We start from the raw sequence: 15239 nt of genomic DNA, 5'->3' as shown, positions 1-15239 counted from the left end.
CATTTATGTATAGACTTGTCCTTAAATATGATCAGGTCTCTATCGAAGATACAATTATGAACAAATACAATCTATTGTTTTGTTCTTCTCCATAATGAAAACATGCAAACATCCACAGAGTATATTGGAAAAATAAGTGAACACCTTGGCTAATGACATTAGCAAAAGCTAACTACACTCAAGAGTTATCAAACCTGGAGTCCAACCAATGAAAATAGTTTGACAAAAAAAACGCTCAAACATTTTGAGTTTGTAATTCACAAGAAACATCTGCTGATGTGAAGAAGACTCCAAAAGCACAATGCAGAATGCTCAGTAAAAACACTAGTGGGAAAATGTTTAGTGGACTGCTGAAACTAAGGTTGAATTATTTAAGAAGAACATGCAGCACTGTATGGTGTGAAAATAGCATGAAAACATAATCTCAAAAGGTAAAGGTGGAGGGCGAATCATGATTTGGGGCTTGGCTACCTCTGGGCCTGGACAGCTCAACTTCATAGAGGGGAAAAATAATTACCAAGGTCATCAAAGGTCTCTTGGTCAGGGTGGCTGTTCACCTGCTGAAGCTCAGGAAAAGTTGGTTGATGCAGCAGGACAATGACCCTAATCTTCGAAGTAACTCCGCTACAGAATGACTTAGAACAAAGAAAATCCACCTTCTGGAGTGTCCCAGTCAGAGCCCAGACCTTAACCCAGTAGAAATGCTGAGGGATCACCTGAAGAGAGCTGCTAAGAATGTGGCTGAGCTGAAGCAGCTCTGTAGAAAGAATGATCAAAATTTCCCCTTAACATTTTGCAACTATCGGAGGAGCTTGTTTGAGTTTATTGCTGTCAAAGGAGGTTCGACCAGTTATTAAATCCAAGGGTTCACTAACTTTTTTCCACCAGCGCTGTGATTGTTTAATGGGTGTGTTCAATAAAGACACGAAAGATTGCAATTGTTTGTGTAATATTAGCTTAGGGACACTGTGTTTCACTACATCATTTTCACATTTAATTACCAATCAATGCAGGAAACCAGGTAATTCCAAAGGACTCTCACACTTTGTCTTACTACTGTAATACAAATGAATGGGTCACAGACTTACCTACATAACGGCACTACCTATTGCTAAATCATTAAAATCTGGTTCCAGATATGAAAAGATCATAAGGGTTTTGCCAGGTCTGCTTATATCAAGCTGATTTCGTACGCAGATAAAGGTCCAGCTTACAGGGTGCACATCTATCCACCTGTATTTACCACAAGCACAAGTAAGCACACGAAACCCCTCACTGAACTCTATTCATCATGCAGGGCTATAAAATTAAATGTATTTTCTGGAAGATTAATTCGAAATATACCATTGTCAAATAAATTGCAAAAACAACCAATGGTGCAGTGTTGTTATTGTATATCCCCACTGAGATGTTTTCCTTTCGACACTTTTCATTATTTCCCCTTCCCACTGCTTTTGGCTCATAGCCTGTCTACCAGAAGGCTTTTTCTTTGATATCACAGACAACTGAGTCCAAAAATCCCAACTTGGATAAGAATACCATACCAACTAATTTCACATCAGCATATTAAGACAGAAGTGTGCGAATTGTTGAGGATAGTTCATGATCGTGGTGTGCTACCCTGGTCTCAGTGACTTTTCAGATAGACTTTTCAGTGTCAAATGGGAACAAAAAGTTCATTCTTGATTCCTGGAAAGCATATTATGTGAAGATGGAGCTGACTCTAATTGCAGTACCTGCTCAAAACCTTTGTTCTGAATCATAGTGCTTGTCTGGCAGTCACACCAGCGGTTGCTGTGCCAACAGTACCAAACCAATCCCATATGCCAGCGAACGTACGCCAAATTAAACATAGAAATGAAAAAATAAGTGAATGGATTTCAACTTTTTCATACTCACTTAGGTACTTATGTTTTGCATTACCTTTACATGTATTATTTAATGGTTAAAAAGCATTGAGTTCATGCAAACAATACATGTTAAACGCACCATAGCGTGAACTTTCATTTGCATCTAATCACTTAAACATTTGTCCCAGACCTGATTATAATATAATGTCTTTTATGCGGCTGATGTATGATAATGGCTTTCATGTTTGTATGAACCCATTAGCCTTTGTGAAGGAGAGCTTCGTGTTCATGTGCACACACTCACACTGCATTTGTGTGTACATGCACATATGTGGCGTCACGTGGGAACATTCCCAGACACACACCAGCATGCAGAAGAACTTTGGTACAACAAAGTTAGCTCTGTTAAAACTTCAAACACACCCCACCATCATCATCATCATCATCATCATCATCATCCAGGCGCTGCTTTATCAAGGGTATCTACCTCTCCCATCAGCACTGTACAAAGTCATTTAAGGCAAAAAAAAAGATTTAGGACAGCTACTCTCCTCCCTTTGATGCCACGATGCCTCTCAGGGGAAACCAGCCACAGTCCTTTCCAGAGGGAAGGAGCTAACACCCTGCTACATTAGTTTCTCCACTGCTGTATTCCAGCCAGGGTGCCATAGATACTGATTTGTCCATCCCCACAGGATAGTCCACTGTTAATACGATTACAGAGCTACAGACTTTAAGATAATTCAATGCAACTCCACGGCTAATTTCGGAAAGGCGGCACAGATGCCACATCCGCTTATTGTCGCTCCCTGCATGCTAAAGAGAGCATAAGAGTTGACTTATTACCACACAATACTGGCTAAGTGGGAAATCTCTTTGGACATGGCGGCCCACCATATGCTAGATTTAATTCGATTTTCTGTTCAGGCTTTAGTTAAGTGCTTCTAAAGTTTCTTGTCCCACAGCAAAAGGGTAAGAGGGCAGCTGTGGCTTTGACTTGATTTGCTCTTTCAACAAGGGGCAAATAAGCCACGATCTGGTAAAATACAGAGCGCTTACAGCAACATGGCAGCATTAGTAGGCCGGAGTATTTGGTGCAAAACTGGATTAAGCCTAATCCTAGAGTAAATTCATTTCTTTCAATGCAGATCTGTTGTAAATTGTGTTTTCTGGGACTATAGGCTTAATCCGTGTACTCTGAAGAGATGTAAGGTGTAGAAATGATTGTTTGCTTGACCTTATTTTTCTTAGCAGACCCACTCTGCTAAGTTAGAAATGGGTTAAAGGTCATCTATATGAGTAATGATGGTAAATGAGTGTTTGTTTGCAAAAAGCACATGGTTAAAGCTGGTATTCAAACAGCCAAGCATCACCCCACTGAGAGAGGGGATGTTCTGCTAATAAGTAAATGTATTCCAGCAGTGCCTGGCATTCTGCAATCATCTGAAGGCTGTCTGAAGGAATATCTTTCCAGAATGAATAATGAAGAGACGTGATGAATCCAGGATGAATGTCAGGCCATTACACATCTGATTCCCACTGCTCTTCCAGGGAATCAAAGGCTTCTTGAGAAGAGTTGAAAGAATGATGGTATCATTATTATAATAATAATAATAATGAAGGAAAAGGCTCAACATGTCCAGTTGTCCAAAGGCATGGAAATAAGATGGCCCATACTTGGGGGAAAATAGCTGAAGATGTGAGTGACAAATCAAATGGCTGCTGCTGCTGTTGTGGCTGCTGAATTAAAAACACTGATTTACAAAGTGCAGCCTGAGAATGCAAGCCGGCCAAGATGCCTTTTTCATCATTGTGCTGCCCTCTGCGGGTCTTCTTCCAGCCTCCCTCCTCTCTCCCCACCACACCCCACCCCACCTCCTCCATCGCTCCCTCCTCCCCACCCCCACCCCCTCCACATTACCATACCCCCTTAAAGAGTATTGCACGCATTAAATTGCTTTTCATTCCCGCGCTGTGACAGTCCTGAGATTGAGGGATTTATGCGTTTTTACGAGTGATTCCGGGCTGTCATACTATGGTAATTGTTTCATAATACGTCCATCGCTGTAGGGGGATGCGCTGGTTTGCACCAACCAAGCTGAAGTTCCACTAGTTGAAGCGTTGGTGGGAAGATAAAGCTTGTGTACATAGGATACCTCATGACCTATGCAGGACTGGAGGAAAGGGGGGATCGGATTCTTGCATCCAGAGACTGGAGGAACACATCCACTGATCTCCGGTCGATTTGAACGGTCTGCCAACTGAAATAAAGAGACCTTGGGCAGATCTATACATAAACTGGTACCAGCCGCACCACTGGCAGCGGGCAAGGGGATTCGTGCCTCTCTCCTCCGCTTCCCCAGTGCGCATGGATGAAAGTCACAGTTAAAATGCATGCGGCAAGTCTTGTCTGATGTGGGATTACCGCGTAATCATTCGCTCCCTTTTCTTTACCATGTTCGAACTTTGGTTTTGGCTCTTTTTCCGAGATGACACTGCTAATTTCAGTCGCCGCTGGAAGAATACAGGAGCCCTTTTTGCCGCGCTGGCTGTCACGTTATTTGCGTGAATGAGACTGTATGTGCTCTTCGATGCCTGGTTTATGGAGCTAAACACCGAGGAGACTTGACTTTAAGGATTTTTTTTTACAGCCCACCGACAGGCGGACGGTGAAATCACGAAATCCATGTTTTCACTGAGGTTGGAGGAAAAAGAAGGGGCACAGCCGTGATTGTCGGGATGCTTTGGCGTTTACCGGGAACAGCACGGTAAGAGGACAATGATTTTTCTCTCTCTCTCTGTTGCTCGTCTGCGCTGAGGCGTTACATGTTTCAACATTTTGGGGATCTGTCCATGGTGCTGAAATCTCTGCTTCCTACCCCACTTGCACTGCCGAAGTTGATCCGGATTTAAGATGCTGTTAAGCAAGGTGTCTGCGGCTGCTATGGCAATAACACGCATAGAGCCTGCATTTCTATGCTCACATATATCATCTCAGTTTTATTCGTTCCAAACAACAGCCTGCTGCCTCTGCACAGGCACTGCCTTTCAAGTTATCTATATTACATCCACAGGCTTCTTCTTAAGGTTATGATAATAAAGTCAAATGTGCGGAATATGAGGGATGAGGTGGAAGTGGATGTAGCACTCAGACACAGCAAGCACACAGTCCAAGAATGTGCCTGTATGTTAAAATGCGCATATTTTGGGGAGACTTAGTGGGTCGATGTGTAGGCTTTTTGTGTTCTTTTTAAAGAGGAGCGCACACAGACCAAACGTGTGTGTGTGCCTGTGTGTGCACGCGCGCTCACGCGTCTTTGACGGAGAGAGAGAGAAGGAGAGAGAGAGTGAGGGAGAAAGAGGGAGAGGAGGGAGAGAGAGAGAGATCTGTAACCTTCTATATAGCAGATGCCATACAGTATACTTGATTATAGAATTATTTTCTCCCAGTCAAAATGCAATTTCGATCAGAGATCCGCTATGAGATCAACCGCACTTGCTCATTTGCCTTTGATCAACTCCTCTCATTTCTTTTTTCGCCCGTGGGCAGAAGAAGGGCTGCGACTGTCGCCTTGTAGGCTGATATTCACATTTTCTATCGCAGGCCGGATTTTAAGATGAACATTAACTGCTTCTTGCAGGCAATTCGTTTATGAGAGCCGATTTCTTTTTTTTCTTTTTATATATTTCACCCAGGATCGTTTTAATCATAGCAGGCGAATAGATTCCCCGTCCTCATGTTGTTTGGACGGAGCTGGAGAGAAGGGATCCGACAGTTTCCCCACTGTTGCCAAGTCGTGGGGTATGTGGGGTGAGTGAGAAATCTTTGTGGGTAGCAGATAAGAGTTCATCTTCGAGATTTTAATGTTACTTTGGGGAAAAGACTGAATCGTAAAAAAAAAAAAAAAAAAAAAAAGAAAAACAAGATGCTACACCATCGATCGCACAAAGCGATTTGGGTTGAGGTATCTTGACAGAGAGGCTTTTTTGTGTGTGGAAATTCTCAAGGGATTGAATTAGTAAATGACCAGATCTATCAGTCTGCACACGGTGGATGGCGAAGCCTTTTTTTTCCTTCCCAAGATGGATTGGAATTCAGGCGAGCTATCAAAAATGCGCAGTGGCCATCCACCGCGGGTAGTTGTGTTATCAACTGGATTATATATATTTAAGTATGCGGTGATTAAAGATTCATCTGGGTTGTTTCTTGTTTCATGACACCATCAAAAAAAAAAAAAAAAAAAAAAACTGCTAACCTAACACATCTGCATAATGAACAGACATTAATAGGCCTACTTGTCTTTGCCTGTGTGTGTTTGTTATGATTGTCTAATATTTGTGCATCAGGGGGTAGGCTCGTTTAGGGGTCCATTATCATATGTATATATAACTATATATATATATATATATACACATATTTTGTAAGTATTATACATGTTTTCACATATGTAATTTCCATGCCATGTAAAACAGAACCCGTCCTTTTCTTTTCCTCCTTAGATGACACCTCATACTGGTACCGCACTTGAGTGAGCTGGGGCATCCTCTCCCAGGAAAAATGCATATCTGGATCCTAAAAATAATCCTTCTGATTGCATCATCTCTGAGGCTGGTCGAGATGTATGACAATTATGGGGAGATCTGTCGAAATCTGTGCACATGCGAGGAGAAGGAAGGGATCCTGACGGTGAGCTGCGAGAACCGGGGGATCATCAGACTGACAGAGATCAGCCCAGTCCATTTCTCCATGTATCACCTCCTCCTGACAGGGAACCTACTGAAGAAGCTGTCGGTCAATGATTTCATCAATTACACCGGGGTGACCATCCTGCACTTGGGGAACAATGATATCTCGGAGATAGAGTCGGGTGCCTTCAACGGACTCCAGGGATTAAAAAGGTTGCACCTGAATAACAACAAGATTGAAGTTCTGAGGGATGACACCTTTGCAGGACTTGAGAGTTTGGAATACCTACAGATTGATTATAACTACATCACTAATATAGAGCCCAATGCCTTGAGCAAACTACACCAACTAACAGTGATGATTTTGAATGACAACCTACTCTCTGCCATGCCTCCGAATATCTTCCGGAATGTTCCCCTTACGCACTTGGACCTGAGGGGGAACCGGTTAAAGATGTTCCCCTACATCGGCCTCCTGGAGCACATGGACAAAGTTGTGGAATTACAACTGGAGGAGAATCCGTGGAATTGCTCCTGTGAGCTCATTGCTCTGAAGGCTTGGCTGGAGAGTATAGCTTATACAGCTCTGGTGGGAGAAGTGGTGTGCGAGACACCATTCAGGCTCCATGGTAGGGACCTGGATGAGGTGTCCAAGCAGGAACTCTGCCCAAGAAGACCCCCAGATGATACGGTCAGGCCTGCACCCCCTAGCAGCACCAATGGATATTACCAGACCACACCTGCTGCTGTCACAGCCTCTGCCACCTCCTCGGCTGTTTTTAGGTCCTCTTCTAGGCCTACCAAGGGCACGCGGCAATTTAACAGAACTAGGATAAAGCCCACCTCCCGAATACCAGGCGGTAACCCTTACAACTATGGCCCCATTATTGCTTTTCAGACCAAATCTCCCGTGCCTTTGGACTGCCCCACTGCCTGCACGTGTAATCTGCAGATATCTGAAATTGGGCTAAACGTCAACTGCCAAGAGAGAAAGATTGAAAGCATTTCTGATCTAAAACCCAAGCCATACAATCCTAAAAAAATGTATCTCACTGGAAATTACATCCCTGTGGTACGGAGATCAGATTTTGTTGATGCCACTGGATTGGATTTGCTTCACCTAGGAAACAACAGGATAACGCTGATCCACGACCGGGCTTTTGGGGATTTAACCAACCTGCGTAGGCTGTATTTAAATGGTAATCTCATGGACAGGCTTACAGGAGAAATGTTTTTTGGTTTGCAGAACTTGCAGTATCTTTATTTAGAGTACAACAAAATCAAGGAGGTTGATGCGGGCACTTTCCGCTACCTCCCTAATCTCCAGCTGCTTTTCCTCAACAATAACCTCCTGAAAACCTTACCGGTGGGCATCTTTTCCAGCCTGTCCCTGTCTAGGCTTAATCTGCGTAACAACTATTTCCAGAACCTGCCTGTGAGTGGTGTTTTAGATCAGCTGAAGCTGCTGTTGCAGATAGATCTGTTTGAAAACCCCTGGGACTGCTCCTGTGACATAGTGGGGATGAAGATATGGCTGGAGCAGCTCAGCGCAGGCACTGTGGTTAACGAGGTCGTGTGTGAGACACCCAAACGCCACACAGGGATGGACGTGCGCTTGATCCAGTCGGAGCAGCTCTGCCCAGACTACTCTGACGCTTACGTCTCTCCAACTCCCCCTACAGATGAGCCCATGGACGACCGGGTCGTCACCACAGCCGCTCCACAGAAGTTCAACACCCCCAGCAGCACTGTCCCCCTCTCTGTCCTCATCCTCAGCCTCCTGCTCGTTTTCATCATGTCTGTCTTTGTGGCCGCAGGGCTGTTTGTTGTAGTGATGAAAAAGCGCAAAAAGTCACAGAGTGACCGCACTAGCACCAACAATTCAGACGTCAGCTCTTTTAACTTGCAGTACAGCCTCTACAGCAACCGCTCTGGCCCTAAAGTTAAGGCCCCAGCCGGTCACGTCTATGAGTATATTCCCCATCCCATGGGCCATATGTGCAAAAACCCCATTTACAGGTCGCGGGAAGGAAACACAGTGGAGGATTACCGTGACCTGCATGAGCTCAAGGTCACATACAGGAGTACCCCGGATGAGGAGAGGGATAGCAGTACGATGAGGAGCCCTACGTACAGTGTTAGCACCATCGAGCCCCGTGAAAACCCCTCCCCGGTCCAGGATGCTGACCATTTCTTCAGAGGCATCCTTGAGCCTGATAAGCAGTCCCCCCATCAGTCCATCCCATCCATCCCAGCAGGTGCCAATTTAGAATACAAGTACACAGGGCCTGTGTCGTACACATACAACCCAAATTTTGATGTCAGACGTCAGTTCTTGCACCCGGAGAGGATAAGAGAAACAGTGCTCTATGGCACAGCACCCAGTACTGTTTATGTTGAGCCCAACAGAAATGAGTACTTGGAGCTAAAAGCTAAACTGCAGTCTGAGCCTGATTACCTCGAAGTTCTTGAGAAACAGACCACCTTTAGCCAGTTCTGAGCAACAGAATCATTAATGTAATGAAGCATTTTCTCTCTTGACCCTCCTTGAAACAGTGGCTCTGTTTATAGGGTGCCTTGGCACGATACAAACAAGCAAAAGCAAAGGAGTTGAAACGGGGTGTGCCGAACAATCTTATTCTTATTTCTGAAACATGACATTACAGGAATGGATACAGCTTTCTGAAACATGGATGAACAAAATTGCTCTACTTAACTGATGATGCAAAATCTATTTTTCTATGCTGAAGATCGAATAACACACAAAATGTAAGTGTACAGGTAAAACTTACCCAACTTCATTTTCAGGAATATAACCATACATAAGGTATATTGTGAATCAGAAAAGAAATGTTTATAAAAATCACTCCCGGACAAAAACACTGTACAGCAGATCATCAAAACTGTGTAGGACTATTTTCTGCTGTAGTCTGTAAGTAAGTATTTATTGATATAATCTGCCATGTCTTTTCAAAACTTTTGATTCTACATCAATATTACCTGTGTCATCATACTCCATGATCCTCTAGAAAGGCTTATGTTTGTAGTTTCATTTACTGTAGCTCTGCATTGTAAAAGTGGCTTTTTTTGAAAGTGGCACACCCCCAATGTTCAAAAAAGACTGCGTCATTTGAAGAAGATGAAAAAAAAAAAAGTGTCTTTGTATGCTTTCTGCACTTTTTGGAATTGGAAGGCGAGTTAGCCTTCAATGAGCTCTCATAAAGGAGATTATTATATTAAAAATGAATATGGGTATTCATTCTTAATATGTAGAATTGATATGTTATCAAAAACAAAATTCATAAATGATATTTGAAGTATTAATTATGTTGTGTAATACTGATATTTTAATCAATGTAACACCTATTTTTATACAAGCATTCGCAGATTCTCTATCCCTTATCAATTTCATTTGTTTTGATTGCTTTGCACTTATTGCACTATATTGACCAAACTATGTTATTGTCATCAAATAAACATGATGTCAGGTTCATATAATGTGCTTATGAGGAAACTAAGGCTGTTGGTGATGATGTGAAGGAGGCAGTTTTGGTTTGGTCCAAAATCTGAGTTTCACATTCAGACAGCGAATGAAATCATCCATCAAAACAGTGCAGAGAAGAGTGTTTTTCAAGGGTGAAAAGTTATTTTATTTTGTTATCAAGCGACAACACAATGGCTGCTAACAATTGAACATGTTGTGGAACAGATCAAGATACAGTAAATATGCTTCACTCAGACGGGCAACTAGCGTCTCACTGAGAATTAGAATCAATGGGTTTGAATCAATGAGCATTATCTGAGGATGTCCCTTTGCAATTATGCCATGACAACAGCATTCATGTTGCTGCCTGGCAAGTAATAAGTTGGTCATTTGTATAAACATGAGTGGAGTTGACTTGAAATGAAATGCTATTCTAGCATTCTGACAAAGCCAATTGGTGCAAACCTTGACACTGATTAAGACGTACAGCTGCTGGATTAAGAGCGTGTTGTCACAACCATTTTTAATTCTTCTTCTTTTCTTTTAATTGGTTTGTTTCATGTGTGATCATCTCTTAGATATATTTCTTTGTTTTAAAAATAGATATTAAGAAAATATGTTGGAAAAAAAAAGCTACTTGGTTCTTGAATCTTTTAAGCGCTTGTTTGGGGTTTTTTCTTTAACTTGCTCTTCATTTGACCCACTTAAAATCCAATATGCAAAGTAGGCCTATAAAAATGCAAAGGATGCACGGTGCCACCATTTTCAGTGTGCAGTGAGCATCACCGTTTAGGAATTCAATGTTCTTTCACGGAGACAGGCAGGGATCTCTCGGGAGAGGAGGCACAAAACTCCATGTCAGACACCTTAATCTATCCCCTTATTGTTTATTATAAATTACCCATTACCGTGACTTCGCCTTTGTCAGCAAAGATCTGCTGTAAAACTGCATTTTATTAATTTTCACTTCATTTTAGCGAACTGCGAGCCGACCTTTTCTCAATGACAAAAAAAAAAGTGGAAAATGAAAATCATCCTGCTCAGGGTCCTTTTTTTGTTGGATCCTTTCATAGATGCCCAGAATGAGAACAGAAGGCACCATTTGGGAGATGAGGAGTTCTGGAACCGAGTGTAGCTGTGGATGTGTCATACATGTAGCAGGGGATGTGAATCATAGCCAAGAAGTGTGTGCAGTCGCCTAGCATTGGTGGCCTATGGGACCGAACAGTGTTGACAGTTTCTGACATGGATTTTTTATTTATTTTTCTCATGCCAACATGGAAAAATCCTTTATGGAGGGGGAAAGCATTTGAAATCAACCTGTTCAGTGGAATGACACAATGTATAAAATGTGGCCCAGCTGGTGGTCTGTTGTTTGATTTAATTTCCTAGAATATTATATTTTTCAGCATGATTTGACTAAGTTCACAGAACTCCAGAGGAAAAAAAAAAAAACCTGCTTGAGCACAATTACATAATCACTGAATCATGCATTCCAAATGTGCTTGTTATTACTGACTGTGTGTGTGTGTGTGTGTGTGTGTGTGTGTGTGTGTGTGTGTCTGTGCGCATCCCTCCCACCCAAACTCCCAGCGTGGAGATTTATCACTCTTATGACCCAGCACCCTGTCCCAGAGTAATGGGTGCATGAAGCATCCCACTGCAGGAAGCTATAGTGTGTGTATGAGTGTGTGAGTGTGTGTGTGTGGAGAGAGAGGGAGGGGGAGACTCTTGCCAGTTGAAATAATGCTTTTAATCAGCCAATGGGCTCTTTAGGTCGTAACACAAATGGAAGCAGCAAGGAAGGGCAAAGAGTTTATTATGGCTTCCTGGATTATTCCATTTATAGCTTTTCATATGCTTTTGTTTTACTATGCAGCTTATTTTGCTTTCAGTATGGTCACTCCTTAAAAAAAAGCAAACAGTGAGACGTCTCCAGTGGTCAACATCTGTATTCGGAGGAGGGATGAGGTTTTAAGGTGAAATATCTCAGTGTGTTGCCTCATGCTTCACAACAGAACCCCTGATTTATGGCTAAACCTATTGTGCAGAATATGATGGGGGGCTGATGCAACATCAGGCGTGATGTAGGTGCAGTTGTAGCTGTCACAGAAGTCTCACTCTTTGCTCTGCACACTGCAAGGAAAGTTAAGAAGACAGTGCTGAAGTTTTTTTTTTCTTTTTCTTTTTCTTTTCTTTTTTTTTCCTCTGCTCCGAGCTCAGAAAAGCACAACACATATTCCAACTCCTTCCAGATAAGGCGTTTGGGAGACAGTGATGGGCAGAGTTTGTTCCAATATTCTCTTTCACTTTCTGCTTTCACACCATTTGAGAGTTAATCAATGTGGAATGGTGGAGCGCGTGAAACCCGCCCAAGCTGCATGAAGTGTTGGCTCAACACTCGGCTATTTTCAGTATGCTGAGTTTTACTTGGAGGCAATTATTTTCTAACAGTGGACTGAAACTACCGGGCTAATTAAACATTTTCTGGGTTTGATTTAGCAGACTTTTGCTAAAAATTCTTCTTCGTCGCTTCATCAGATGGTGCTGGCAGTCATTTGTGTTTATGGTAAATAAAATCAGCTTGATGCTGCACATGCATCCTTTCAGTTTACACTGTGATTTTGGTGGTGCACATTACCGAAAGAAATTTATGTTGTCAATTAAGTAATTTGCCAAACAGTGAATCTTTACCAAGGTGATAATCCAGGTTCACATATGCATCCAGAATGGTTTGACAAGATATTTATAGTGTCTGCTAGGCAACATGTACTAAATATGATTTTTCTTTAAATCACATTGAAGCCAGAATGATAAATATATACAGTAAATTCAACAGTATAACATTTGGTGTAAAGGACTGCTTTAACATTAGTATAACATTTGATTGTCAGATGAACTGAAACCATTAGTCAGTAATCAATTATTCAATCAAAAAAAAAAAAGAATTGTCAAACATTTTGATAACAATCAATAATGGAAATAATCTAGTTGCAGCTTTAAATGCATATTCATCTTATTGTAGCTTAAGGTGTTTATATGACAAATCTTAATGATCTGCTGCAGGTCTTGTTGTTCAACCTGTGCACTTGCATTTTGGGGGACACAGAAACAATGCGTAAATGATAATGAGGCTAATATTTGGCCTCTCTCTGTAGATTGAGACAGATAGAGGGGGTGGACATTTTCCATATGCTGGAGTGTTCCCTCACCTACCCCCCTGCCGGTGATGGCTCATCCTCGGTGCAGCCTCGCTGCCTGCCTGCCACCCAGTCTCCATGATGATGTGAGCAATTGAGTTCAAGGAGATCTGGGTAATTGAGAGGGCAGGGATGGCATCTGACAGGCACCGATGGCTCCAATGATTACTTTAATCAGAGTGGTTAATGGAATTCCTTCAGGCATGTAGAAATGCTCAAATGTTCATCAGCATTCAACCGATTTTTTACCCCCAACACCACCAACACCTTCCCTCCAACACCTCTCCTACCCCCACATATCTGTAATAACTGATCAGTTTTATGCTTTCAGTCTCTGCATGACACTCAGCATCTGGTAATGTGTTTGTGTGAATCATTATGCGATGTAACTGGATTGTTTCATGCATTATGCTTGAAGTGTTTATAACATGAAATGTCATGGCAAACCTGTTATGATGTAAGGGGACAGTCAAGGACGCCATCATAGTAAAGTCCATATAAAGTCAAGCGTGTGCTCACATAAACACAAAGGTATTTTCAGTCCAGAGCAAGACAAAAAAAAAACAAAGATGTTGAGCTTCTATTCATCCAGAAGAAAGATTATTTTTCATCTTTGCTGTTATTAGCTTCTGCAGCCATAATATCTCTTCCATCCAACTTTACTATTCATTATCAACTGTGCGTTTTCTGCTCTAATCAGCCTCTCAGTTAACACTCCCACTGTCCAGCCTGTGCCGAATTAACTTCAAGAAATAACATTTAAAAGCACAGCCTGGATCCAGACACTAATGCCATCTGCTGAACAAACACAGACGACTCACTGTTTTAAATTCTGCTCATTTAATAGGCCTGTGGGCAATTTTTTCCCTCCTCTTGTGATGCACGTTGACAACTAAATGTGATTTTGAATTGATTTGTGGCTTCTTCCTCGAGTCTGGACATTGTAAAGAGTCACGAAGGATTTTCCTTTTGGGTGTGGCGTGGTGAAATCTGGATGTTTGTGCGTATGGGCTCCGGGTGATGAAACACTAGTGTCTTTAAGATTATCCTTTTCATCATGTTTTCCTTTTATTTTTTACAAATGTGGATTTCTTTTCCTTGAAAAAACATTGTAAAATATGAAAATGACCAAATAACCAGAAAGATAGTGACGTGTACTTAAAAATGTCATCTTTTTATTTTTTGCAGTTTGATCCAAAATCAATGCTCAGCCTGCATTCAGATATAATTTCATTCATAGACCCATGTTTAATTACATGTAATTATTTGACAGACAGAAGATTTCCCCTGATTTCCTCTTTAATTTATCTCCATAGATGGAACTAATGGAAATTTCAAGTACCTGTTATCATTACTGAGATTTTTTTCCTCCTCCTGTTCCATCATGAATGGTAGATAATGAAGTTAATATGGAGATGGAAAGCCTGAATACAAACTGGATACCAATTACTCTACTTACTTACTTACCTACTTACTTACAGTAGCATGTGCTGATCTCATGTTGTGTAAGCTGACGTGTGTACATGCAGAACATATGTGATCAGAGCTTTTACAGAAGTGTCTTGATGTCTGAGCCTGTGGAGGAAGAGGGATGAGGCGATGCTACAGCACGCTTGCCCTCCCGCTTTCTTTACCTCCCTTCTGTGTTCACACTGGGCAGCCTGGTTGTATTCATCAGGCCTCCCGTTTTGTTTGTTTGTTTATGGCGGCTGCACCCGTTGATCCGGAGCCGCAGTAACCCTGTCGTTTGATAAATGGCAACCGTAGCATTACTGACTCCCCAGCCGAGCCCGGTGACGCCCAGCCAAAAAAAACACAACAGGTTGATGTATGGCTTCCTTCAGAGTGTCAAGTCATTTAACTGGAGGGGCACAGTGCTCCAATGTGCGTGTGTGTGTGTGTGTGTGTGTGTGTGTGCGTGCTTAGGATTCTGCCCCGCCTCATGTGCGTCATCAGATCGCAGACTGAGCGCCACAAAATAATTAAATTAGTGATGGATAATGCATGAAAAATGCATGT

General features: G+C 42.2%; 1 protein-coding gene across 3 annotated transcripts; it reads left to right on the top strand.

Moving 5' to 3' along the window:
• Window positions 1-3814: 3814 nt before the first annotated feature.
• On the top strand, window positions 3815-11498 carry LOC130165628 (SLIT and NTRK-like protein 5). 3 transcript variants are annotated; one of them, XM_056371060.1, is made up of 3 exons: window positions 3815-4618; window positions 5547-5661; window positions 6351-11498. In XM_056371060.1, the coding sequence occupies exon 3, from the start codon at window positions 6409-6411 to the stop codon at window positions 9034-9036; it is 2628 nt and encodes an 875-aa protein (XP_056227035.1). In that variant the 5' UTR covers window positions 3815-4618; window positions 5547-5661; window positions 6351-6408; the 3' UTR covers window positions 9037-11498. The 3 variants fall into 3 exon arrangements, with proteins under 3 accessions (XP_056227035.1, XP_056227033.1, XP_056227034.1); XM_056371058.1 differs by lacking the exon at window positions 5547-5661; XM_056371059.1 differs by lacking the exon at window positions 3815-4618 and having other exon boundaries at window positions 5067-5661.
• Window positions 11499-15239: the final 3741 nt, after the last annotated feature.

This window comes from Seriola aureovittata, chromosome 24, assembly GCF_021018895.1.
Source record: "Seriola aureovittata isolate HTS-2021-v1 ecotype China chromosome 24, ASM2101889v1, whole genome shotgun sequence".
NCBI classification, from domain to species: Eukaryota; Metazoa; Chordata; class Actinopteri; order Carangiformes; family Carangidae; genus Seriola; species Seriola aureovittata.
This window is presented reverse-complemented; position numbering and strand designations above follow the sequence as displayed.

What these genes read in the sequence shown, in the direction of transcription:
- LOC130165628 (XM_056371058.1), top strand. Translation starts at nt 6,409, where the DNA reads ATGCATATCTGGATCCTAAAAATAATCCTTCTGATTGCATCATCTCTG.